The 27,899-nt window shown below is 38.9% G+C and overlaps 2 protein-coding genes across 2 annotated transcripts; one reads left to right on the top strand and one right to left on the bottom strand.

Annotated features, from left to right (window-relative positions):
• Nucleotides 1-2,162: 2,162 nt before the first annotated feature.
• On the bottom strand, nucleotides 2,163-3,424 carry cdca5 (cell division cycle associated 5). Its single transcript, XM_041809938.1, has one exon. The coding sequence runs from the start codon at nucleotides 3,301-3,303 to the stop codon at nucleotides 2,533-2,535; it is 771 nt and encodes a 256-aa protein (XP_041665872.1). The 5' UTR covers nucleotides 3,304-3,424; the 3' UTR covers nucleotides 2,163-2,532.
• Nucleotides 3,425-3,450: 26 nt separating this feature from the next.
• Nucleotides 3,451-24,462, top strand: psmb2 (proteasome 20S subunit beta 2). The gene is made up of 6 exons (XM_041809939.1): nucleotides 3,451-3,669; nucleotides 6,047-6,169; nucleotides 6,976-7,046; nucleotides 20,275-20,437; nucleotides 20,708-20,757; nucleotides 24,237-24,462. The coding sequence occupies exons 1-6, from the start codon at nucleotides 3,579-3,581 to the stop codon at nucleotides 24,336-24,338; spliced, it is 600 nt and encodes a 199-aa protein (XP_041665873.1). The 5' UTR covers nucleotides 3,451-3,578; the 3' UTR covers nucleotides 24,339-24,462.
• Nucleotides 24,463-27,899: the final 3,437 nt, after the last annotated feature.

Genomic DNA, 27,899 nt, shown 5'->3' with positions numbered 1-27,899 from the left:
TTTGGTTAAAGACTGGAAATAAATGGAGATCTCTCAAAACTCATTCAGGGTTCCTATTCATTTCCATGACAGGTAAGACAGGGACATATAATATACAGACACCTCTTTGTTTCTGTGGAAGTCTAAATTAAAAGAACTGCAGCCTTTGGCTATAATGTACTCTCACATGCTTATAAACAATAACAAATCATTTAAACACACCTGCAGATGTGTAGTTCTAAATCTTATGGTAGGTTATAATTATGGTGTGGGTATTTATAACCTGATTTTTCTCTTAAAACATAGCAGCTTTTGCTGAAATGTACAGTTTTCCAAGTTTAGAGCTAGCATGCAGCCTGTTCTTAATATTATTGTCTATAATCTTCTATCACTGTTTGATATAAACTTCAACATAGTTCAGCCTTTTCAGGTGAAGATGTTATCTCTGTTGGGGAACTCTGACATCAAATAAGGAAAAATTTTAAATTAAAGTACATTAAAAACATAATTTCCACGTGTTTTCCATCACTGGAAGATTAGTAAACTGTTTCCAAGGTTTTCCAGGGCATCTGGGATCCTTGTCATGACACTTTAGCAAAACGGACCATAAAATTCAGTACTTGATCATGTTTTTGAGTTGAGTAAAATACAAGTTGTTTTGATTTTTCATCTAAATCAATGTTGCTTTAAATTCTGTGTAAAAAATCCCCCATCATCTGATGGCACAATTAAGAATTTATGAAAATCTTCTAGTGAGTTAAATGGATATTTAATCACATTTACTGGCAAGAAAGATGTAACTATTTTATGTTTAAAAGTGACGGGCATCATAGACAAATAATTGTTAAAGAACACTGATGTGTTGTTTGTAGTATAGAAAAAAAAGATACTTTAGAACAGTGACACAAGTAAATGTAAATAGTAGCTTTCCATCAGGCCTGCCCACAGAGTTGGCTGGACCAGTGTTTCCCACTCATTTTTCTTTGGAGCCCCCCTACACACTGTGGCCAAAAACCAACATAGATTTTAATTGTTTCACTGATAAAACCCTAAAAAAAAAGGCCCAGGCATGCTTTTATTATCAAAAGACCGTTTTATAAACTACTTAATACCTGCTTTTTAGGGTTTTAGTCAATATTTGCAAGTGTAATTTTGGCAGCAGCAGAGCAGACTATGCCTTAGATCTTTGGTGGACTCCAGGTTGGTAACCAATGGGCCCTACCTAGTTGGGATTTATAGATGATATCAATGCATGTGTGCTGGAACAGTAGCATTGGGGCTAGTGTCCAGGGTAACAGTAAGTTCATTTTGGAATTGAAAAGTGTGTCAAGCTATTACTGGGTTCTGATATTGAAATTATATTTATGATGCTACTTTTTAACCCCTTTCCACACATTTTCTGTCCATTATGCAATTTCTTTTCATCACTTGTAACCCCTTTTTTCCTGTTTATCACCCTTTTTGCATTTTTTAGCATCTTTTAAGACATCTTTGCCAATTAATATCACCTTTTACTTATTTTTGCCACATCTTTTTGCACTTTTAACTTATTTTTCAACCATTTTTGCTGTTGCTACTCTTAACCCATTTTCCATTCATTTGTGCTGCTTTTTACCCATTTACCCCCACAGAACTTGTTTTTTGCTGTAATTCCCCTTTTATTACTGCCTTATTACCACTTTCCAACCATTTCTGCCACTTCTTTCTTAATCAATTTTTGCCCACTTAAAGTGATTATTTTCCAGGAAAGTTTTCTTAGTGTCTTTACACAACTTTACACCAGGCACCCTGGCATTAGAGCACATCATGGCTTAGCTATGAAGTCTGACATTACTTTCTTAATTTTTTAGTTCAGTTTGCCCATCCACATTGTTAACAGTAAAAAGGTATTTCTGTTTTTAAAAAAGCAATATTGACTAGATAGAAAATAATAAATGAAATTCATTTTTTGTTCCTTTGTTAAGAGTGGGTATCATTCAGGTTAAAAAAATATAATATGCTTATCAAAGCTTAACTTTTCAGTGGACCATGATTTTGCTGACCTCCATGGGCCCTCTGTTTGGCTTGGCCCCAGAAAGCTCTCCCTTTAATCCCCCCTTATGGGTGTCATCAGGCGTTCTGTTATTAAAAGCTCCATTAAAACACTTATAGCCTGTTTAAAAAACACACAAAATGCAGTTATGTCAATTTGGACCTTTAAAAAAGAAAACTCAAGTTATTTGTTTAAAGGGAACAAAATCTGTATAAATGGTTGAAAAATAATCAGAGCAGAAAACATTCTATACTTGTATAACAACAGCTCATATGAAAACCACGCTCACATGTGAAAACAGTGTGCCACTATACCATCACAAAGTGACCAAAACAACCACATTAAGAGCATTAAATCAAAAACAAAACACATGAAACTACCAAGATTTTACATGTACAAAATGTAGAGCTGGAAACATAGAAAAACTTGATATTTTCTAGTATGAAATCAACGGGTATGTATTGTCCAACAAGAGTCTGTGAGTGGAAAAAATGCTTTAAACAGTCATTTAGGCCTAATATTTACTCGACCACCAGCTCAAAATCTTCTGCCTCCTCAAACTCAGCGTTCATCTGGGCAGCCAGCGCGTCCAGCTCTGTGGTGTCTATCTGCTGGACCTTCCTCCTCCTCCTCTTCTCCTTCACCACAGCCACTCCTGGGATGTTTGGGTCCACTTCAGGTGCACAATCCTCCGCCTCCAGCAGAGATGTGAAAGAGTTCAGACCAGACAACGACCCAGAAACTTCCAGGCCTGGTTTGGACCGTCTGACTTTCTGGACCACCTCGGGGGTATTCAGCTTCTCAAACCCGAACAAGGTCTCCCTGGAGTCGGGGCTGTTGAAGGACCTGTCGCTGAGCCTGCTGTAGGATCTGCGTACTTTCTGTGACCACACCGCGTCCTCTGGATCTACAGCCGGCTGTGGAGGACAAGAGGCGGGCGGCGGTGAGGATGGGAGGATCGGCGAGGGCATAACGGCCGACTTCTTCTTCTTGGCCGAGGAGGAGCCTCCACGGGCTGGGATAGCATCTGGAGTTGAGACCTTAGGCTTCTTCTGCTGAATGACTTCTGACCCAGATCTCCTCGGTGTGTTTTCTTTGTTGTTCTCCGACGGAGCGACTGTTTTCCTGGGCGCTATTTTCCTTACAGTAATAGAGCGTTTAACCAGCGCCATTTTGTTATCACTTTTAACGTCTGCCTGAGGAGAAGAGCTCAACCGCGCTGACCGTCTTCGCATCGAGCCATTAGTGTCGTTACATTCCACCATTACGCTTACAGCCTCCTTTTCATTCATCGTGACCTTCTTTTCTGGAAATCTCCGATTATCTGTGACTTTCCTTGCAAATTCCTGGGACGATTTACCGCACGGGTGCCACAACAACAGCAACAGTCCGCTCAAATTGCCCGCCCGAGTCGCACAGATACGACGACTCGGTGTTTTCCGGTGACGACACCATTCCGCGACACCAATCGCAAACTTTTGCTGTGTAATCTGCTCAGACGAGGCTAAGGGACGCCTGCTAATTCATAAAATTGTTTGTTTTTCCAACTTCATAGCTGTCATACAGAATGGAATATTTAATCGGGATACAGGGACCTGATTTCGTCCTCGTCGCCGCTGATAATGTGGCAGCCAGCAGCATCATTCAGATGAAACATGGTATGACAACGCGTTAGCTTAGCAGTTAGCCATTCAGCCGGTTGATTAGCTACACCTGTTAAAAGACCTGTTTTCATAGTTGATTTTTTTTAAGTTAACTCCGTGTTTTCAAGTCAGAAGAAGTACTTTAAAGTTTGCTGTAGTGCAGTGAAATTATAGCTTAGCGTAACTTCTGTCATAACTGCAATTTGACCACAAAGTATGAATGTAACATGAGTTAGCATATGTAGCAGTGATTAGGTATTGGAGCCGATAGCGATTTAACCGTCCTATTATAACTAATATTTTTGTTTCCTCCGATTATTTCAATGTATATGGCCCTAAACAGACTATAAAACGCCACCGTTACGTTGCTTTTTGGGTTAAATAAATATCTTAACATGTTTTATTCAAGTTAGCAAGGTTAGCATGATCTGCCTAAACAGGTTTCCTGTCAGTGAAAGTGAAAGTAGCTGATTTCATGATGCTCACTACTGTACATCTGCATAATGCCGCTTAGACCAACTATTTAGGGGACAGGCATCTGTTTGTTTGTTTCTAGTATTGAAACATTTAAGGCAATGTTGTGTCTGTGTGGGGCTTTCACATCAGTCCAAACCTTTGGGATAACTTTGATTAAGATTTCGGCCTTTAGTGGTTCATTTTAAAAATGGTCAAAAGACAAGGTGACAAGCAAAAACACTGATGATACGTGTCAACAGGTATATGTGAAAGACTGGGACATACATTTTATCTATTTCTGATCATTTTATGTTAGGAAAAGGTTGGAACTTCAGTTTTGTTTTCTTCTTTACAAGAGTCATTTGAAACATTTTCTTTTTTTAAAGCATGTAGTTAAAAAATGCTTAACAGTGGATGTTTTAGAGCTTTACTGATATTGTTTTTTCAGGGCAAATGCCAATACAACACAAGTATTAGTGGTATCGGTACTGATTACGATATTTGGAACCAATGGGAGGAAAGTAACTAATTAGATTTACTCAAATGAGTATAGTTGAGTAGTTTTATGCACTTGTTCTTTTTGAGTGCTTTTTAAAATCACTGCCTTTACTTAACCATATTTTTGGAGAAGTATTCTACTTCATTACATTTCAAAAAGATGCAAGTACTGAGTAAAAATGGAAACACTGAATGCCAAAATGAGGAGGTCCAACAGCAAGAAAATGCCCATTCATTTGGCTCTCACAACACATGACAGTCAGTAGCACATTGCAAGTGCATGATGCCACTTTTCCTCTCAAATCAGCTGTTGTGTTTTACTTTTGGTTAAATCACACCGAAAAATAAACAACCTTGTTGGAAATCTATATTTACCCACGCCGATGAAATCAGCAGGGGGTCATGTAAAGGGTTCTGTATCTTTGTTTGTTTGTATGTGTACAAGATACCTCGAGAGCGGAAAGTCGGATCTTCACCAAACTCTCAGGGAATATTGGGATAGTGACAAGAAAGAATCGATTAGAGTTTGGTGATGATCCGCGCACCTGTTCGGTTTTTCTCTGACTTCCAATTTTGAACACCATAGTAATCAATGGGAGCGTGAGTTCCTCGGCTTAGGCGTGGGTCTGCTGCCTCAGACGGCCATTCTAGTTTCTTGTAGTTATTGCACATTAAGTAAAAATTGTATTTTACTGTGTAATCCCCTTGGGTTTCAAAAAGTAGCTTCTTATTCCTCCGTATTTTGAGTCACCTTTAAATGACTTACTTTTTAATTTTACTTGAGTAGATAGATGAGTACTTTTAACTCTAATTAGGTAAATTTAACCACACTTACTCTACTTTTACTTGGGTACAATAGTCTGGTACTTTTCCACCTCTGGAACCAATATGCATTTATTATACAAATGTACTTAATGTGGCAAAAGTAAAATTGCTTGATCAAAGAAATGAAGCAAATTAAACAATTCAGCCTAGCTTTATCAGCAAGAGAAAAGGCACAAATCACCACTGTAAGAAGCTGGAAAACAGGAATTGATGCCATACACTCACTGTGTCAGTGACACCCAGGCTTAAGTGAATCAGATTGGACAGTTGTTGAGACTGTGGGGAATATAAATGAAGCCAGAGTGGGAGACACACTTTGCAGTGAAAACAAAGTAGTGGACCTTTTCATTAATTAATCTTATAATTGATCAGGACAAGAAAATGCTGATTCAGATAATTGGCCTAATGCCAAATATCGGCCTAAATAATCAATCAGGCCATTAATCGGCCAACCCCTTATGTGTTTTGTGAAAACGCTGGGTGTGATAAGCCAGAGTGTCACACCTTTTTGGATATTTTAATCTGTAAATGTATATGATTTAAGTTGTCAGGTTTTTTTGTAATTTTCATCTAGCTTGGTGGTAATACAGATAAAATGCTCTTTGTTTTTCAGACTATGATAAGATGTTCAAGCTCAGTGAGAAGATCTTGCTCCTGTGTGTTGGAGAAGCTGGAGACACAGTACAGTTTGCGGAGTATATCCAGAAAAATGTTCAGCTCTACAAAATGAGGAATGGTAAGAAAATAGGCTTGTTGGATCAAACCCTTCTTCCTGTTTCTCTGAAGCCTCGGCCTTTACTTTAAAATGTTAATACAATGTGTGTAAAACAATACAGCCTCAAGAAAGGCACTTGAGAGAAGAGTAAATCCATTAACTCCTGTAAACTGTCTAAATTGCACAAATACAGCCATGTGTGTACATTATAGGCATGTCGAGCACTAAGGATTCATCACAGGGCCCGATATGCTACAACCCGGGGCTGGAGAGGGAGGAGAGGGGGCCAGAGTAGAGCTCGATACACGTCGACACACGTGTGTCGCTCTGCAGCCAAAGTCGAGCTTAATGGCATCTCATTTGTCCAGGCCTTTTCACCCCTGGTAATATGTCCAGAGATTGCTGGCAGTTTTCGGGCCCTTGGACATCCACAGCATGACCAGGGGCTTGTGGCAACCCTACTACCTGCCCAGATGGTTTCTTAGGCTATATTTATTCACCACATCCACCCCTTATTCTTCCCAAAAGGTGTGGGCTTTGGTAATGTTTCAACAGATTTATTTCCCATGCCCCTGATAATACGCAAAGACATCTACAGGTTTGTTTCAGTCCTCCTTCTGCTAATGTATTTGTACAATTCATTAGTGTGCAGGAGTTAAGTTCTCTTGTTGATCACGGAAAACAGGAAATTTCCCTATTTTGGGTGCCTAGGACTTGTGTTTTTGCTGCTGTGGTATCAAAACAGGCAACAATATTGTCTGGTGGTAAAAACAACCCTATTCTTTTCCTAGACTGTCATGTTAATTTTGTATTTTTTATTTTTTCAGGTTATGAACTCAGTCCATCAGCAGCGGCAAACTTCACACGAAAGAATCTTGCAGACTACCTTCGGAGCAGGGTAACTATCAGACAAAATACTTATTCCTCTTTTACAACCCAATCATGGGAAGACGCATACATTGAATATCCACTTTAAGTAGCTGTTTGAACTCTTAGCTGTTTTTGAAGACAAATATCCTGGAGTGTGTCTATTAACTGACCAGCAAACTGCTTTGTAGGCCCTGTGGAGACCATTCATAGTTTACACAACATCCATCCATTTTCTACACCACTTATACCATTTGCCTTTAGATAGTTATTTTATCCATTTTGACCAGCACTGGTTTTAAAAAGAAACAGCTGAGCTTAAAGAGCCAAAGCATAACAACGCTGGTAGGTTTGTTGAGAACTGTATGTAGTTGTTTTAGCTTTTTTCTGCATTTGTTGGAGATCATGTGTCTCTGACAGCACTGATCTTACATCTAATGCTGGGGTCTTTTACTGTCTGTTAAACTGCCACCAGCTTCTCATAAAGCAGTGGTTGTAAAAGTTGCTTTGAGAGAACTGTATTCTTAATCCCTGGAAATGCCTAGTTCAGAGAACAGTGAAGGAGTAATGTGACAATAACCATAACAAAATAGTTGTTTGAATTGTGCACATTTCCTTCAAAAAGTTAAAATTACAAAAACATTACAGTTAAACTTTATGTCTTTGCTCAACTCTGACGCCTCAGAGAAGATATTCACTAATTTGATAGCTTGCAGATTTGCTGAGGAAATGAAGCAGATCAGTGTACAGCCCATCGGTATGGGCATGTTTACAGCTTCAAAGAAGCTTAGTGAGTTTTGACACCATTATTCAGTCGTGGCGTTGATTTTTAATCCTCAACTTGCTCAGTATATTGACAAAAATAGAACTGAAGAACTCACTGACATGTCTTGATTTCAACATATATTTATGTTTTTCCAGGTGTGTATTCAGGTTAGACGTGTTTTCCATCGGCCTTAATTAAACAAGATAAATACTGCTGCAGCTCTTGTCTGTGCCCAGTTTTGAAACATGTAATTTATGTCTTATGATTGCTTTTGTTTCACCTACTCTCTGAGGAATTTAATGAGTGTGATGTAGTCTGGCTTTCTAACTGTAAATGTTAAATACTCTTATGTAGTGAAATTTGCAGACAATTGTCAAGCCCTGTCTTCCTTGGTAAACACCAACAAAGGGTTAATTGATTATATATGTTTATCTGTTTTCAGCAGGGCGTATCTGATTCAGGCCATGCATGAAAGCTCAATTTATTCTTTTCAAATTAAAGATAAAGTACACTTTTTTGTGAAGTGTTTCAAATTCAAGTTAACTTTATACAGTTCAAAACTAGAGGCAACCAGTTATGTTTGTTCTACTTTCATTCAGTACAATGTCTTTATTTTACAGGGTCGAATACTAATGTCACAGTTGCAATTGTCCTTGAATGTTCAGACCACACACTATTAGTCACAGAAAATAAGCTGAATGGCCTTTGGGGCCTCCACAAATGTGAATCGATCTAGTTGCTTTTTTTACTGCAGTATGTTGCCATCATGTATTCTTAGATGTGCTCCATCTTTATGTTTGTAATATTCTTTTTTGTTTTTTTTTTTACCTGTGTGCTTGAGCAAAACCGCCACCCATAGTTACAACTCTAGTTATCTGTGTGTATTTTCTCAGCAGCTAATTAATCCCCTGTACCAGTGGTCATTCTCTGAATTAAGCGAATTCATCATGGAGTGATGAGTGAACATACCTATAAAACATTTAATTCCTATTTTAGCTTAATTACATTCTTCTGTTAGCTCTCGCAATCTCATTTTGCTCGAGGGAACGGATGATAGAATCACAAATTAATTCCCATGAGTTAAAGTTACACTCTCTTCAAATTGAAGGGCCTGCACTCATATGAGAGAGGTTTACTTGACCATGTCAAAATGTGTTAAAGTCCTGCTTTCGTTTTTTTTTTTTTTTTTTTTTTTAATTCCTGGCTAATATATACAATTGAATCACTTAACACAACAGAGACTTTTCTCATCTTGATGACGTGTTAAGAGATGCAGACTCGGTCTGAAGGTCCAGTGGGATTAAGTTGGTCTAAGTTGTAATTATTCTCTAGTTATCAGCTTGAGACATCTAAGTTGAAGCAGGTGATGCATTTTGACAGAGCCAGGTACATTTGTCTGCTTGTTGTGAGTGGTGATGAAGGTTTTTGTCCATTGAGACTTCACGAGAACACCTGATCCTGCAACACCCCCACCCCCCACTGCAAACTTAACTATTCATGCATCATCAGAATATCAGAGTTTTTGACCTTCAACTACAAATTTAAACAAACAAATATGTAAAAAAAAAATTGTTAAAGGTGCAGATTTTTCCGATCATTACCCATGTAAGCTTTGATTTACAACCAGGCGAGGTAGCCAGATAATTTATGTTTGTGTCTTTGTGAGATGGCTTGTTTATTTATGCTGAACATGTCTTAAGAAACTGCAGTGCCTTTTGAAATTATTATGTGTGTCCTTAAGGCTTTGCAGAGACCTGAGAAAGCTCCAGGAGCAAATCAAACTTCAGACCTTGCAGTAGAGGCAGAAATAGACACACAAGAACTGAAGTAGATGCATACATGCTGAAAACTTCACTGGATTCTGACTGAGAGTATACAGTTTTGAGTTGTTATTAACCTCTGTTCACTTATCTGATGTAAACGAGTTAGATCATAAAATACTGGTTGATATGTATTTAGATTATGTTATTATAAATGGATTGTTAGGTATAATACATGGCAAAATGGAGTAAAAATGCTTCTCTTATTTCCAAACAGCAAAAGTAACATCTAAAATAGCCCCTTTTCTCTCTTTAAAGGTACAGCAGTCTAAGAACTCTTCTACTTAAATATATGACAAAGAAAAATCAGCAAATTATCAAATGTAGGTGCTAGGACCTACAATTTTTGAAACCATATGTGTTTTATCACAAACAGGCATGGTTACCCATCCCTGTTCTACATGCAACTTTATTCCCATTTTCTAGATTGAAATGGTGCTAAACTGCTCTGTTTCTATAAGGTGCCATCAGTTCACTGTTGTTTAATAGTTAATAATTACTTAGTTTTTCAAAATAACTAGTGGATTAACGTAATTATTTAAGAATAAGGATAACCCACTAGTTATTCTGATGTCGAATAAGGCAGTGATTCTCAAACTGGGGTCCAGGGACCCCTGGGGGTCCGCAAAGTAATTTTAAATAAATTATGAAAGTAATGCCATGTTATTAAAAAGCAAATAAATACATATAAAGACTGCAGTGCCATAAAACAACCATACTAAACCAATGACTCCCTCATAAGTCAGCTTTGGGCCAATGAAAACTCAAATTTTACTGTGACATATCATGTAAATCTACCACTCGTCACACATCAGTCTCTTCGTCAAAAAAGGGTAAAACATCCAATGGGGTGAATATTTTTTTTATAGGCACTCATGTAGTGTCTGATCACTTCCATCTCAGTTATTCCCATCAAATGTGCATATATAGCATTGATATATATGCAGGTTGCCACTGGTATTCAGTGGTAACCTGCTCTGTTAAGTCACTTCTGCTTGATCCCACACTTTGTGTCTCTTGCACTAATTTGTTAAGAGTAGTGCAGCCGCTGCTTGTCACAATAGCAGAAGGGTGAAAATAATTACAAAAAACAATTAGTGTGGCAGAGGAGGGAATGTGGGACACATCGAACAGGGGGTAGAGGAGGAGGGGGGAGGAGAAGAGGGGTCCCAGGGGGGAGGCAAGCAGGCCCAGTAGACAAACTGGAGTGTGAGAACGAGTAGGAGTCAACACACACACAAACACAATGCGCAGCCAGCGCACAGAGGGACCTATAGGATCAGGATCGTTTTTATTCTGTCAAGGTTGTACGTGTTGTGGAGGATAACATTTATATTCATGTCTTGCCATAAGCAGCGAGTGTATCGTTATTTTTTGTGCCTCACGGTTATGAATTTGGTTTTACGAGTGCAGGATTTACGAACGCTGCGTCCTCAGGAGTGCTCAGAAACTGAAGCAATAGCACTTTCTCCTCTGCATCCCACACCTTCCTGCAGCTATGCTCCTCTCACATTCATCAACCTCCAGAGTACACGGACATTTGCAAATTATGTTGTATAAACAGGTTTTTTTTATTCTGCTTTTTTTTAACCCCCAGAACATCTTGAATATGTAGAGTATGCAATGTGTGCTGTCCATTTGAGTGTGAAACTAAGAGAAATCATCTAAGAAACCTTGAATCGCTTTATGTCAGCTAGAAGTGTATTTTAAAACCAATAAACTGGAGATAATGTGTCCTAAAGAGTGAATAATTAGTTTCCTTGAAGAAGTGACTGGATTTAAAGGATTAATTCAACAATTTAGAGTTTCTATCATAGACTAGTCTACGATATAATGTGGATGAATAATTAATGTTTTTTTCTCTACAAAGTCTCAGAAAATAAGAAAATAGGTATCAAAGTTTCACGAAGTTTAAGGTAATGTGTTCAAGGTGATTCTTCAGGCTCAATAAAAAACTAAAGTTGAACAAATTTGACAACAAGGGATTAAAAACTTGATTGAAGGTTCTGGGAATTTAAGTATAAACAATACCAGCTTGAAACTACTTATGTATAATCAGACTTATTGTACTTTAGCTTCTCAACACTTGTGCTATCATCAAGCATGGTATGATACAAAAAAATGACATGCAATAAACCTGATCTAAATACTTGTAATTTAAAGTGGCATATTTATGATGTTTAGAGGATTTCAGTCTAGCTCTGCTCTTTTTTTTAAGTGTCTTGATATGATATGATATGATATGATTGGTGCTTTACAAACATAAAGTGATAAATTAATCTAAATATCCAAAGGCACTAAAACACACTAATTCACTTGACAAGCCAGATAGACTGTTTCACATGTCCATCCACATCATGGCATGGGATATATTTCACATCCACTCATCATAGATGGCGTTTGGGAAGGGCAGACCCTTAAAAACCTGGAAGGTGACTGGACAATGATTCTGTCTCTCACATTCATTATGGGCCAATCAGAGCACGTAGAAGGTTAAAACCACTGCTGATGGGTAAACTCTGTCACATGGGCTCAACAGGCAGCTGTTGATAGACGATTCTTTACTATCAGTGGAGCCAGTTAATAAAGTGAATTATCAAACCAGATCAGGAAAAGAGCAACAACATCTTTTACCCCAAGAAAAGCTTTGAGTAGTTCTTTGCTCTCCTTATACAGAACTGTTGTTCAGTTCTGATAACTTTCACTGGCTGCATCCATGTTACGACAAACCTCATCATGTCTGCTTTAACAGTCAGATGTATCACTCTCTGAGTATCTTTCATAAAAGTTAGGGCAGGTTTTTTTGGCAGCATGCTTTTAATCACTTCACTTAAGCCTTTGTAGTCGTAAGGGATGCACCATATTGGATTTTTGCCTGTATCTGGTATGCTGATCACAAAGTTATTTTAGCCAATACCACTATCGATACCTATAAATAAATATAGGTAAGATCTGAAACTTTAGTCCTTAAAACATTCTTTAAAGTTTAAGGTTGAACAAAGAGAAAGATTTCAGCAGACATGGGCCTTGTGGTCCTGCTTAAACTCTGTAATCTTGTTCATAGATATGGTGGATATTCACAGACCATATAGGCCAATATTTAAAGCTGATTTATTGGTTGTAAGTGAGCTAAACCTGCGTCCAACTGACTTTTTAAGATAGCGGTATGTCAATAATATTGTGCATCTTAGGCATTAAAGATTAAAGTGTAGAAACTATCAATCCTGTCTCTGATGATCTTTATTGTTTTTGTAGATCATAAAGAGGCATCAGTGTTTATTTTAGTTGATTTCATAATCAGCCAAAAGCTGTCAAAGGAGCTTTAAGTGATTTTATCCAAATCAGTGAAATCCTTCTGTCCTCTTCATGTCTTTGATTGTAAGATTTCAGGTTTTAAAGTTCATTGAAAAAAAAGTGAAAATGATGAAATACCGTACTTGTGTAGTTCTTCTGTTTGGATCCACAAAGCTTTTATAAAAGAGCACATTTCCACTGAAATGCAACATATTTAGCATAAGTAAACTTTGACACCACGAGCTGGTTTGTGAAGTGGAGATGAAGCGCATTTATCGACTAAAACAAAATGTTTATTTAAAAAAAAAAAAAAGCGCCCGTAGTCCCAAAGACTACTCTCTGTTCTTGTCTGCTGGAACAGGCTGCATATGTTTGAGTTTATTTTAATTAATCTGATTAAATCATTGCAGATGAAAGTTTAGCTCAGACAAAGAGGAAAGATAATGATCTGTTTTTGTACATTTTCTTTTTAACCATCCTTAAATCATCTTCTGAACCCCCCTACCCCCCCCCAAAATCATCACATGATCCCACAGGCATGTTCAGACCCCTAGGTTAAAAACCACTGGCTGATAAATTAATCAGTGGTATATTGTTAATTCTGATGGCCTTATTCCTGCAGGATAAATTACAGATGAGTCCCTTAGTCTGAAAGACGTCATACCCGAGTGGCTGCAGACCTCCGGGAGGTGTAGTTAGCTAAAGTCAGCAGAGCATGTCTGTGCAGAGCGAGTGAAACCCCCGTTCACATATGACTGTGTGCTACTTACCAGCCCGCCGTCCACAAAAACAACTCAGCTAACCTCTGGAGTGCAGCGTTCACTCAGGCTTTACAGAAAAGACGCACACACACAGAGTAAAAAAAATCACCTGAGGCCTCGGCTGTGCTGCATGCATATCAGTAATGATACACATGAAATTCCCCACAAAGCAGAACAACAACTGCAAAGTTTTACGGGCATAGAAACTCAGCATCTGCTCAGCTTCTGTTTGTTTTAGCTGACTGACTGATGTGCTGGAATATTAGCTCAAACTGAATACAAATTTACACTGTATTGATGTTGATTTGACAGGTTTAGTAAAGGCGTGTGTAGGTAGGAGGTTTAGACATGGTTTAAAAGTACCACATTGGATTTTTTTGGGCTTAACGTTGAAGCCTAAAGGCCTCACGGCTGTCAGATTTTGCAGATAAAGGCATTTTTTACTCTGCAGTTTGTTGAAAAAAGTTGAAAGTTTAAGTTGATAAAGTTTTATCTGTTTATTTTTCTAGCTTTTCTGTTAGCAGCAACAGTTAGCCTCTGCGCTGCTGTGATGCTGATCTACAGCTGGCCCCATATGGCTTTGTAAGATATTTTGTAGCACGGGCACACAGTGGGCACAAATAATTACTGGCGCCATATTGCACGCAGCTCCCCTGCTCCTGCACAGATGAACAATTAATACAGCAGATTGAGGAGAAATGCCAATAAAGAGAACATGGCCCGGGGCAGGGTGCAAAAACAGGGGGAGGGAGGGGGAGACAAAGGGAGGGGATGCTGGAACGTGAAAGGAGAGTTTTTGGGGATAAGTCTGTGATGATTTTTTAAAAAACCTGACCTTATTTTGTGTCACAAGTAGAGTTTTTTTCTTCGAAACCTGCATCTGTCACTTTCTCAGAAGACTAGTGCTCATTTAGTTCTCTTAAACTGGGAGGATATAATACCAATCAGTAACAGTACATAAAAGCCAGTTTCACATATGCACTTGTGAAAATTTCTAGAAAATTTCAGGCAGGCTGCTGCTGAAATAATTCTGAACAGTTCTGTTGTTCAGATTTGTCCCTCACAGCAGGAGACTGTCCCTGTTGATTGGAAGGGGAGACTCAGAAGGCAAGACATGATGTGAAAAGAACAATGCAAAGAATCCACTGTATAATGCTGTAATGACAGTATTTGCTTTTATATGAATGCTGTGTGTCGTTCGGCAGAATCACAGTATCAAAATATGTTTTAATGCAAATGGAAGTAAATGCCCCCTCCCAACCACATGCTCTGACATTTGCTGCTACATTCTCACATAATCTCATTCTAACTTTGCAGAAAATTTTAAGGAATTTGGCAGGAGAAAAAAAATGCTTGTTTTTAATTTTTTTCTGAAACAAGCAGCACTTGGAACATTTGATGAAGTTTTCAATAGTTATGCATATGTGTCTAGGGCTTAAAGCAACGTTATGCAGCTGTTTGGTTTACAGCTTAAAATGGTCGTTTTAAAGTTTATCTGACTGCACAACAACTTTCAACAGGGACAATAGAGTCAATACCATTTCCACAGAGCGCCCCAGTCCCTTGCTTTCAGCACTGTGCAACTTAGGTAGTAGATTGGTGTGCAGACAGCTTTACAGCACTAGTTCACACACAATCCATCTGTTAAAAAGAAGCCAGTTAGACTAGACTAACGGCTAAGGCTGGAACACAAGAAGCGAAAATGAGAAAACTAGAAAATAGGTGCTAAAGTGCATCAGACATAATTTTAACATTGTTTCTTTAAGAGTGGAGCTACCAGCAGGAGCTAAATAGCCTTAAGTTAGCTTAGATTAGCTTAACCTAGTGTTAATGCTGGTAAAAGCAAGAAATAGCAAAGCCTGTTTTGTCTAGAAGTTACAGAACCACCCCACCAGCACCGTAATAGCTTGCTGACAGAATTTAAGTTTCACTGACGAATCAAGTGGCCAAAATTAAACAGCAGACATTTTGAGAAAATCCATCAGTTTGAAACTTCAAACTCTGTACTGTCTATTTTCCATTTTAAAATATGTAAGAATTTGTTATCATCATTGTCTTGAAATGACAGGTTATTCAATTAAATTATCCTGTACAGCATTGGTCATGGGTCGAATGAAAATGTACTCTGCCATTTTTGTAGTTTTTCTTGTTTTAATGATTGAACAATGTCACCACTGACGATTTGTGGATGAATGAATGTTTTTATTTTGGTCACATACTTGTTAACAAAGCAAGCATCAAACAAGATCATTTTACATCAGATTTGTCAGTCAGTAACGGTGAAGGACTAGGCTGAAGCCAGTGGCTTCTTTTTGCCTATTCTGTACCATGTGAGGATTAACCCAGAAAATCAGCAATGCAATGAAAAACTAGTTACATGATACTTTTAATTAGAACTCTTTAACTACCATTCAGTTTCAGTTCACAAGCTTTGATTATTTTACATTTTAAAGTCTTTCTGAATATCAACAGTTACATGATTTGTGTTTATCATTAGGCCTGTCCCATAACTTCACTTCCAAAACTGAAACACATCTGTATTTAAGATTTGTTCTCACTGCAAGTTTTAAACATTAACAATCCCCTTCAATTATGGGTCCCCTCTCTTAGTTTAAATTAGTTTTGAATACAAACTGGGATGTTCTTATTCATCACATGAAAGATAACTGCTGGTGTTTTAGAAAATACAGTGTTCAGAAATGTTTGTGTGGATGAGCCTATATAAAACTGATTTGTAGATCCATGGTATCAATCTTCATTCACCATCCTGATAGCTCTTTTCTGCAGTTTCATTATTGGATCTGAATTACTTTTGTATGCATTTCCCCAAAATTCAGCACAGTATATCATATAAGGCATTACAAGTGAACAGTGCAGTCAGTGAAGGCAGTTTTTATTCAGTGAATCCTTTGTTTTGTGAAGAATGTAAATATTGTCAATAATTTCCATTTTGCATGTTCTATGTGAAACTTCCGACAATTTTAGTCATCTATAATTACTCTCAAAAACTTCCTTTCATCAACTATTTCAATTTCAAGATTGTTAAAGTTCAGTTTTACTTTCATTTAGTTCTAGCTTATTTAAAGCAAACCATTTATTTAACTTGGTTAATTCTATTTTACTGTTTTTAACAATTCCCTCCAGCACAATATAAATTTGTGTCATCCGCAAACAAGCAACCTTTTTTATGTATCAGTTACTGTACTAATATTTGTCGAATAAAATATAAATAACTTGGGTCCAAATACTGAACCTTGAGGAACTCCACAGGTTCAAAGTTATAAAATTTCTCTTTGAAGAGGTTTGAATCATCTTTGTTTGTTTTTGGAGGCTGTAAAAGTTACTTAAATCTCTCTTGAGATGGTTTTAGTGTATGATTAAACATTTCCTCACATTTTAACCAACACATTTCATACAGCAAGAGCTAATTAGTGTGGTTTATGGCTGTTACTGCTTTCCTTTTGAATAGAACCAGGCTGGCAATTTTCCTCTGTTCACAGTGGTTGTTCTGAGCTAAGCTAAGCTAAAGCTTTGAGCTTTCCAGCTACATTTTTGTTAAACTGACATTTTATCAATCTTCTATAAAACCTCTTAACAAAACAAGCACATCATAGTGATTTATTTGATACCAAACATCCCTGATAGATTTGTTTTACGTCTGCTGTAATGTGATGATGGCAGGTGATGCCATTGTTTCTACGGTCTTCTTGTTGTTTGGTTGAGGGCGCAGAGTCACAGCGGGGCTACAAACATATAAAGAATAAACATATGTGTGTATTGTTTGCATGTGAAGCTGGGTGTGAGTTCAGGTGGCGGGTTAACAAGGTGCCTGGTTTCCTCTGAGGTGACATGGGAAGAGAAGGTTATTTTGATGCCAAGTCCGTATTATTGTTACATTGTAACCAGTGGGACAGGTGCGTGGTGGGTGGGGGTGACGCCACTGGGGTGTTCACAAGCTCACGAAGGAGTTAAAGCACACACGCATAAACACACACACGTAGTTAGATATCCATCCTGAGAGTCACGCCTCACATAAACACTGTTTCTCTTTCTCACGTCTGTGGTTAACACATACACTAAAGCCTTCTCCACAGGGAGCATAACAATCCTTATTGCCCTTGTGGCAAACACGGCGCTAACACGAACAAAAGTCAGAAATAAGCCAGTTGAGGTGAGCTAAATTAAAATGAGAGGCCAGGTGTGGATTGAAACTTGCCTGGTGTCATATGAATCATTTTTGCCTCATTGAGAGCACAATATTTCACCTTTTCTTCTTGCTTTTTAATCAAAAACTACAGCATTTCTTCAAGAATTTAGGCCATAAGTTGTTTTGAAACCCCTGAAAAATGTCTTGCTTTAAAGGGATTTTTTAAAAACGGGGGAACAGCAGCGAAGAGCGAAAATTAGTGTTTCGGAGGAAGAGAAGGGAGAAGAGGCTGCGAGCGTAAAAGATGTAATTTAAAAAAGAGACGATGAGAGGGGAGGAAGGGGCAAGAGAAACGACTTCAGAAGTTTTTAATGAGCCCTGGCGCTACTCCAGGGCACAGGGTGAGGAGGGGAGAGGGAAGGAGGGGAGGAGAGGGAGGGATGAAGAACAAGGGGAGGGTGCGATGGAGGGAGCAACAGGGGTGCTGACTCCCAGCAGATGTCACACTGTCAGTGACACCCAGAAACACCTTTCTCCCTCCACTCCGCTCTGCTGTCTCATTGCTGTTTATGCTGCGCTAATGTTGCCGCTCTTCATGCCACTCCACTTCTCTGCCAAATTTAGAACCAAATTAGTAAGGAGCAATTAGTTTTGGAGAAAATGAGAGAGAGAAGTTGTACTTTTTATGCGCTAAGATGCTGTGAACTTGTTAATGAAACTGTAGAGAGGCCACTAATGATATTTTCACAGACAAAAAACTCAGGAAAATTTGCTGAGCTGTATGCGCAACAGAGGGTTTACAGCCAAGCTTTACCCAGAATTTTTCCTGCCATCTCTGGGTAGAAAGTCCGCTGTTGGTGGCAGGCAGTCCGTCCTGATATTTAACAAAAAGAAAGATCTGGAGTGCATGGGTAACAAAGCTGAGATGCGTTCAGTGACGCCAACATAGCCAAGCATTATGCTAATTATAATGTTGTCACGTCTAATTGGAGAGAAGACGTAACTATAAATGTTTAATTCATGTATTGTGACAGTTTACTAGACAAAGCATACTCATGTTCACAAACCTGGCTCTCTTCGACACTGGTTCAATCTGGATTTCTCCAGTCAGCAGCTGAATAAAGATGTTCTGCCAATTTAAACATGGGAATCCTTTTTGCTAAGGATACTTCAGATGACTCTTCTTCTTTTTGACTGCAAGACTTTATTGCTATAAATGAGGAAAAACATTTTATTCACAGTTTTTTCAGTTCTTAGCCAGTGTACATTTTACTTGTGGGATGGAGGCTTGAGTATCATAGCAGCCCTAACACACACCTACAGTAGCATGTCAACAGTCAAATGGTGCTTTTCCATTGCATCGAACGGCTTGGCTCTACTCGGTTTGACTCTGCATGGCAGAGGATTTGCTTTTCCACCACAACTGAGCTACCTGTTTGAGGGCGTGTCTAGCTGATGACGCAGTGGTTTATTCTGCCACAAGAAGAAGCACCCATCGTTTTTATTTCAAAGTTTCTTCTTCTTCTGTTGGTATTTCGGCAGGTACTGTATGTGCCCTCCTTGGCGCAGCAGTTGCTACCTGAACACATCTGCAGGGCGTCCCAGGATAATGACATACCACTGCAACATCACACCTGCTTCAGAGCAGGACCAGAAAAGTGAATCAGCACAGCTTTATTTGAATCAGAGGGCCCAAAAGTCATAGTTGAAGAGCCCCAAAATTCCCTGCCAGTCACAGCTGGGCCAAGTGCTTCATACCAGAATTGAGAGACGGCTCACAGCCTGCCTCCACTCCTCACGAAAAAAACTGCTAAGAGGAATGGTATGTCACCTGAAGCTGTGAAATCCAACTTATTCTAGACCTTGAACACAACATGGCCCTACATTTATTCGTCTGTGTTCTCAAACAGCTCAGAAAACGCTTCATGGCACGTTGCATCCAGGTGTGTCTGGCTACCACTAGTGTGGGATTCTACACAGAAAAAAATGGTGGCAGTCATTCGGACACACTTCGTACAGCTTTGTTGTGTTTTGGGCTTAAACTAGCAGCTAGCTACCTGCTGTGGGTTGCACCAGCTATGCTTGAGTTCAAACGTAGCGTAGTTTGAACATCTGCCCTGCTTGTTCTTTTCTGAAGGCTTTGTTCCAAGGCTTTGTTGCATTGCACTGTGCACTGATGACTTTTTAAAAAAAGATTTTAAAGGTTTAAATAACAATTTGTTGGTGTTTAATCAGCTCCAAAGTGGACTTACAGCTGGTTTGAATACCACAATGTTCAGAAATGTGTTTTTCTTAATCAATTTCACCCTAAACAAGCCCACAAAGTGAAAGCAAACCTTTCATTAATGACTCTTCACTTTATATTCTACTCACACCTTGACTTTATCCTCTACATTATTTACTCGCTAAACCTTTACAATCCGTCTTCTAGATCTAAATGTTAAACCTCCCCTCCCTCTCTCTCCTCTCAGACTCCTTATCATGTGAACCTGCTGCTGGCGGGCTACGATGACACAGATGGCCCCGGTCTCTACTACATGGACTACCTGTCTTCCCTGGCCAAGGCCCCCTTCGCTGCCCACGGCTACGGAGCCTTCCTCACTCTGTCCATCCTCGACAGGCACTACAGACCAGGTCAGCGCAGAGAAATGCCTCATACATGCTTGTTTCTCTTTATTGATCCCATGACAGCAACTGCTTGGACACAGAACAGAAATAGAGAAATGATTGGAGATGTCACATCGATTATAGAAGCAGCTATGGAGTTTATTTGTGCTTAAGTCTTTCTAAATACTGATGTCATTCTAAGCGGGGGCTAGATAAAATGTTCTTTCTAAAAGCATTTCGTATTTAACAGTGTGTTGCTTTATAGTGAAAATATTCTGACTTTTTATTCTGTTTAAGATCTGACCCGAGAAGAAGCCATAGATCTGCTGAAGAAGTGCATTGAGGAGGTAAGTTCAACAAGTTTTCCTATTACTAAAGTGTAAAATGTTAATTATTGTCATCTGATCAATTAGTGGCATGAAATGTTGAAGTGATGCTCATCAGTCTGGTTCCAGAAGTTAAAATCCTGCACATTTTCTCTGTTGTGGATTTGATTGTTGGCCATAATGTCGTAGCAGTAAAAGGTAAACTTGCCAAACTTGCACTTGTAGAAGACCAAAGTTCATGTATCAGCCTCATCTACACTATACTACCCACAATCCTATAGTGTTACAGCGTCATCTCTGATTGCTGTTATCATGGTTTCACCATGCTACAAACTTCAGCAGTCGCTTCTGATGACAACTATAAACCCCAAAACACATCGGCCCCGCAGCGTCACCCCTTAAGTGATGCCCCTAGCACGCACCGGCAATGCGTCACCCATCAAACTCCCCACCAGCCTTCGCTGGGTCAAGTTCTTGATACCAGAGCAGTGGTTATTCACCAGCAGCTGAGGTCTCCTCCTTTATTCTACACCTCAAACAGAACAGGGTGCTAAATTTCTTCGCCTGTGCTCTCAAACAGAGCTGCTACTCAGCAGCCAGCCTCTGAGAATATAGGACTGGTGCATCCAGCCTGGCCACCACCTGTGTGGGTGTGTCCATAGAAAATAATGGGGGATTATTTAGACATGGTCATATTTTCACAATATGAAATTTACACAAACAGTATTATACTTCATGTTAATTAAACAATACACTTTAATGTTATTTTTAACTATGTAAACACTACAAATCAGTTTAAATGTTGAAAGAAGGTCTGTGGAAATCGTAATTAGGTTCCATTCCCAATGAATTGACCAAATTGCAGTGGATTGTGGGATGTGTAGTTCAGGCTTGTTCTTTTCCTCTGTTTTCCAATCTCGTTTTCACACTGAATGAAATGTTTTATAGTCAAAGTATCCCGGTAGCCGGTTGTTTTCATTCCTGGATTAAAAATGTTGATAAAAGGATTTTATAAAATGTCAGTGGAAGATTTAATTGTTGAAATTTAGGTCTGGAACCAAAGATGACAAAAAAGTGGATGGTCTCTGTTGATAGAGAAATTTTCCCTCACATGAAGCCTTTTAATAGAATTAGATTCATCTAAATTGGTAGAAGTTGTTTTGCTCTTATTACTAAATAGATAAAGTATTAGAAGTAAATAAGAAATGAGAGACAGAGTTTGCTGCTCCATCACAACGACCAAATACACTGCCTGGCCAAAAAAAAAATAGTCGCCACCAAAAAAAGGTCACACACTCTAATATTTCGTTGGACCACCTTTAGCTTTGATTACAGCACGCATTCGCTGTGGCATTGTTTCGATAAGCTTCTGCAATGTCACAAGATTTATTTCCATCCAGTGTTGCATTAATTTTAATATTGTTGATTGGAGAGTCTGACCACTGCGCAAAGTCTTCTACAGCACATCCCAAAGATTCTCAATGGGGTTAAGGTCTGGACTCTGTGGTGGCCAATCCATGTGTGAAAATGATGTCTCATGCTCCCTGAACCACTCTTTCACAATTTGAGCCTGATGAATCCTGGCGTTGTCATCTTGGAATATGCCCGTGCCATTAGGGTAGAAAAAATCCAGTGTTTAAAAATGAGAAGTTACTCATTGCATCAGCTGGGGTTAAATAACTTGTTGCCAGCTGAAAGATAATCGCCCATGCAGTAATTATCCAATAGGAGGCTCGTACCTATTTCCTTAGTTAAATCCAGGTGGCAACTTTTTTTTGGGCCAGGCAGTGTATAAAGCGTACATGAAAACTGTGAGAACTCACAGAAACTTTGAGAGAGGATCTCTGTAACACAAAGCTCACACAAAGCTCAGTCATGCAGCTATTTCACCTACGTATGTACCACACATGCCTGTCTGTTTAGCTGGTAGCTTAACATCAGAGCGCTGGGTCTGTGACTGAAAATCATGCCGACAAGGGGCGGGTTCAAGGCAAATTTTACATCCTGGTTAGAGAGAGCCAACCTGATCAAAAGTTGGAAAACATACAGGAATTTCAGAAAAACATGACAAGTGTTTATTTTCCGCTAAAATAAAATGGCAAAATTTGAAAATTCAAATATGATGTATTTTTATGCTTCACTTTTGCTGGGTTCTTAAATCAGATTTTAAAAATTCGACTATAAAGTGTCTTGAAAGTTTTGATTCATATTTTTGTCTATTCATATGTTAATTTCATTCAATAAGCCAAATAAAATACTTAAAACAAAAAAAAGTCTTCAGCTTTGATTGATAAGGAGCAAAAGGATTGATGTAGATGTGAAAGCTCTTAAATTTGATCAAATTGATAGTTTTGTTAGCAGGCATAACCGCATGGATCATATATGCATTTAAAAATACTACACATTTATGATAATGTGAGGCTTGTTGCGTGACGTAAATCAAAGGCATTGGATCATGAAATCCAGAAAGCACCTATGATAAATGTTGTAAAGATAGTATTTATTTTCTTTCTTTGGGTCTTCCAGAGGCCTTAAAAGTCTAACATTTGATTTTTTAAAGTGAGCAGCATCTTTGGATGGAGGAGTCGTCTATGAAAGGTTAAATGTCCAGTTTTTGTTCTTCATTGGTGCCTTGATTTTTGTCCTTCTCCATGCAGGAATCAGCCAAACTTTTTACACATTTTTTAAATGTTCACCTTGCCTTTAATTTACTATTTTAAAGTAAAAATATGTGAGACAAGTGAATTTCTAAGAAAGAAAAGTAGTTGCTGAAAATGGGCTAATTCTACCGCAAAAGTATAATGTGTTCTTTAGTAACTTCTCTTTTCTAGTGATATTCAATTGTTCATCTCTGAGGGCGACAATCGAAGAAGCTTGAGGAGAAGTGACATTCTAGCACTTTTAAAGCCTTCTTATTAGTTTAAATGCTCGTCTGCCTGCACAGAGGTCTCAGAGAAACATTTCGATCCTCTGCGTGTCCCTCTAAGTGGCAGAATTGACAAAAAGTTGACTTTTGAACTTTGAGAAGTGGCATGAGCGGTTCTGTAGTTGGGCCCTCAACAATCCTGACCTCCAGGAGGAGCCGAGAGGAGAGCTGCTGTTCTTCACCAGACAGCAGAAATTCAATGAAAAATAAAAGTTTTCATCACCATTGTTTTATTTATTGATTTATTGAGGTTATTGGAATCTGCCCACAGTGAAAGCAGAGAGTTGGTAGCAGCACTGACAGCCTCGACCCATCGTCCAGATACCATTCATAACTTTTTGTTTTAGCTGTCTTGCTATTCATAATCATGCCAGAAGACAAAAAATAGACTGTTAAAAAAATCATAGCTGTTGTGGATGCAGACTTTAGAAAGAAGCATCTAAAACATTACATTTAATGCTATTATATTTGGTCTAAATAGTCACTGTTCCTCTTTTTAATTTCTCTTTATTCTTTATTTCTGTGGATTAATTCTAACGTCTCCCTCTGCTTCGTCTCCTTCTCCCTCCTCCAGCTGAACAAGCGCTTCATCCTCAACCTCCCCTCCTTCAATGTCCGTTTGATTGACAAGGAGGGCATCCATGACCTGGAGAAGCTCACCTCTGGCGCCAAGTGACCGCTCACTGCTTGACTACAAACCCCTCACGCCCTCGATTCTTTCTCTCTCTTTTTTTTTTTTGTACCGTTGACCTCCTTGCTCTTTCTGTTCCAATAAAAAGTGACACACAGTTGAGATACGAGCTCTTTGTCCCTGTGGTGCTTTCTCGTTGCTCTCTCGTCTGCTCATCTGCACATGGAAAGAGAACAGCCTCCTGGCTGTGTACTTTTGCACTTGTACTCAGCGAGTGTGCGTAATGTACACACTCGCTCATGCTTGTACACGTGGAACAAAACACGCATGCACGTAAAGTGTTACTTTATCTGTTTTCACGAAATTTTGTTTATTCCCTGAACGACCAAACTCCTTCGAAATATTTCTTATTTAGAAAAACATGTTAAATTAAGTTTGTTTTGTTTTGTTTTTTTTTATTTAGGGCTCTTAAAATGTAGCTCACATAATCTGATAATATATTTTTGTATCACTATTTCTATAAGATCGAGTAAAGGTCGCTGTATTCTCACTCTAAAGCTAAAATCAAATTTGATACCCTGAAATTAAAAATAGCCTCTTCTCCTTGAAGCTAATTAAAACATGTCAAAATGACATCCTAAAACATCACCATGGAGCTGCATCAACACCTCAGCCACGGTGTCAGTAAATGAATAATCATAACCTGCACAGAGAGTGTGCAGCATCAGCAGCAGAACGAATGAATCAGGTGATGTACAGGTGTTTGTTGGTGATTCAGTCTGTGTACCTCTGCCTGCTCTTCAAAAACAAATCACACCGCTTCAGGAGAGAAATGTATTTTTAAAGTATTGTACTCTAGAGCCTCTGTTTATTTCATGGCCAACCGATGCACAGCACACCCTGAATTTAAATAAATTTGAGCCACAGTCCTACCTGGGAAAGTGGTTTATTTTATGTAAGCTGCATTATCAGATATTTATTCCACCAGCAGGAAGGTCAACAAGCTAAAGATGCAGATAAACACCAGTGTTTGTGTGTTTTCTTGCTGTTCATCTTCACTCAAGGTCAATATCTTTCATTACTTAAGGGCTTCACTTATGCAAGCATTTCTGAGGTGAACAAAGTTTAAAATCAAAATAAAGCTTTTGTAATAATTGGAAAAAAGTTAGAAATAGAGAATGAAATAAAGTTCCTTAAGTTTTTTCCTTGACAGGCAGGCGCATATTAAAACTTATTTTTAAGCATTAAATCCCTGCAAAAATGTAGACATGCTGAGTGAGGACACATTGCTTGTTTTTCATTGTCAAAAAATATGTGGTGCAATAAATCCAGACAGGATTTATTTCGAGACACTATTGAAACAAACTTTTTAAACTGGTAATAGCACAGAGACAGCATACCATGCGATGGAAAGTTTTATTTTATTTTTTTGCAGATGTATCACACTTTAATGTTTCAGATCATCATCAAATTTTAACATAACAAAAAGATGAGTAAATACAAAATGCTGATTTTGAATGAGGATTTCATTTATTAAGGGGGAAAAATGTCATCCAAACCTACCTGGCTCTACGTGAAAAAGAATTGCCCCTGAAACCAAATAACTAGTTTTGCCATGCAAGCGTGCATTCAGGATTTTCTGGTAGAGAGCAGAATTTGTGGTTCCATCAATTATGGCAAGCCATCCAGGTCCTGAAGCAGCAAAGCAGCCCCAGACCATCACACTACCACCACCATGTTTGAGTGTTGGTACGATCTTTTTATAAAATGCTGTTAGTTTAACTCCAGATGTAACGGGGCAAACCCCTCCAAAAGTTAAACTTTTGTCTTGTCAGTCAACAGAATATTTTCCCCAAAGCGTTGAGGATCATCATGTTTTTTTTTAGCAAATTTAAGATGAGCCTTTGTGTTCTTTTTGGTCAGCAGTGGTTTAAGCCTGGGAACTCTCCCATGGATGCCGTTTTAGCCCTCTTTCATATTGTTGAGTCATGAACTCTGACCTTAACTGAGTCAAGTGAGGTCTACAGGTCTTTAGATGTTCTGGGTTCTTTTGTGACCTCCTGGATGAGTCGTCGATGTGCTCTTGGAGTAATATTGGTAGGCCGACCTCTCCTAGGAAGTTTACCACTGTTCCAAATTTTCTCCATTTGTGGATAATGGCTCTCACCGTAGTTTTGATGTTTTGTTAATGGGGTTTATAGATGGAGGATTTGTCGACAGTGTGCAGTAATGTAACATCTTTAATTTTCTTGCATTTGTCGGTGAAATTGTCTTTAAATGATAAAACAGACCTGTTGTAGGGTTTCAGTTTGATATGTAGCAGCTTTCTAATATGAAACCATATATTTTGACTGTGTTGACAGAGTGTTACAGTAAGAGAGCAGACTTCTACACAGCTGTAAACGGAGAAACCAGGCCAAGCTGGTAATAACACATCTAAATGTGTGAAGTGAGACAGGCGGTGTGTGCGTGTGTCGGAGATGGGAGAGAGTTAGACGAGCTGTGTGTGTGGCTCTATCATCGCCGTCTCCTCTCTGCTGCACAGACAGGTGATTAATAAACATTAAACAATCCCTCCTCTCTCAAACACACCGGAATCTGACGGGAAGAGCAGCATATGTTTGCCTGCAGGCACGGGGAGAGATGGAGAGCGGCCCCGCTGAGTGTCAGATAGAGGGAGAGAATAGGGGAGAGGGGGCTGAGGAGGAGGAGGAGGAGGAGGGGGGAGCTAGGTGGGGGCTTGACACAGGAGGGTAATGAGATGGGAGGAGAGAGAGGGACATACGGCAGGTAAAGATTGAGTGATGTATGGGAGCAGGTGACACGTGTACGTGCGGGTCCCTGGGAAGCAGTGATTGTGTTGAGTATCTCGTCCCGGTTAAACAAAGTGAAGCAGCAGTGGTGAGGTCTGGTCTGTGGGGGACATGCAGAACAGATGGGGTGAGGGGGGAACAGAGGTGTGGTTTGTTGGGCGCTTGGGGTCACACAACTGTCTCTGAAGTCCTGGGTTCAGTGTTCAGTTCAGGGTTACAGCTGTGATGCTGCTGCTGCTCAGGGACCCTGCTGGAGAGCTGCATGCATACAAGGGCCATGACTTGACTATTATTTTTTTTTTTAAGGGCCCAAAAAAGCCTACAAATATGAAAAAATGCAGTTCCTTGAGTGTCCACTTGAAGCTGCCAGCTAAAGTCCCATAAATACTCATACTAAAATACACAAAATAAGTTGACCAGAATTGCTAATTCCTTCCTGTAGTTTTCTTTCTTTTTTTTTTCAAATAAACTTGCATTTGTTTGTTTGCCTAATTGATTAGGACCCCTTTTAGCTGACCTTAGAACTCAGCTAGTCTCCCTGAGTTAAAAAGAAATAAATTTACAGGCATATAAATGTACATTTCAAAAAATATTTAAGCCCCACCATCTGTACAAACCATCACAATTTAGACAGTGAATTACAATTTTACATAAATCAAGAAGCTTTCCAAATATCCTTTAAATGTTAAGCTTTTTAACAATTTCCATCAAACTATGTCATCCAAAACACATTCTTAATGCAGGATAGGATAAGAAAAAAAGAAATACTATATAAAAAAAAAAAAAAAAAATT

The sequence above is a fragment of the Cheilinus undulatus genome, linkage group 16 (assembly GCF_018320785.1).
Source record: "Cheilinus undulatus linkage group 16, ASM1832078v1, whole genome shotgun sequence".
NCBI lineage: Eukaryota > Metazoa > Chordata > Actinopteri > Labriformes > Labridae > Cheilinus > Cheilinus undulatus.
The sequence above is the reverse complement of the archived record's forward strand: the minus strand, read 5'-3'. Positions and strand labels throughout refer to the sequence as shown.

Bases quoted from the DNA above. Each gene is read 5' to 3' on its own strand.
- psmb2 (XM_041809939.1), top strand. From the start codon at position 3,579: ATGGAATATTTAATCGGGATACAGGGACCTGATTTCGTCCTCGTCGCC. The intron at 7,047-20,274 runs GTAACTATCAGA...CTCTCCTCTCAG, and splicing joins CAGACTACCTTCGGAGCAGG to ACTCCTTATCATGTGAACCT. The intron at 20,438-20,707 runs GTCAGCGCAGAG...ATTCTGTTTAAG, and splicing joins CGACAGGCACTACAGACCAG to ATCTGACCCGAGAAGAAGCC.
- cdca5 (XM_041809938.1), bottom strand. From the start codon at position 3,303: ATGAATGAAAAGGAGGCTGTAAGCGTAATGGTGGAATGTAACGACACT.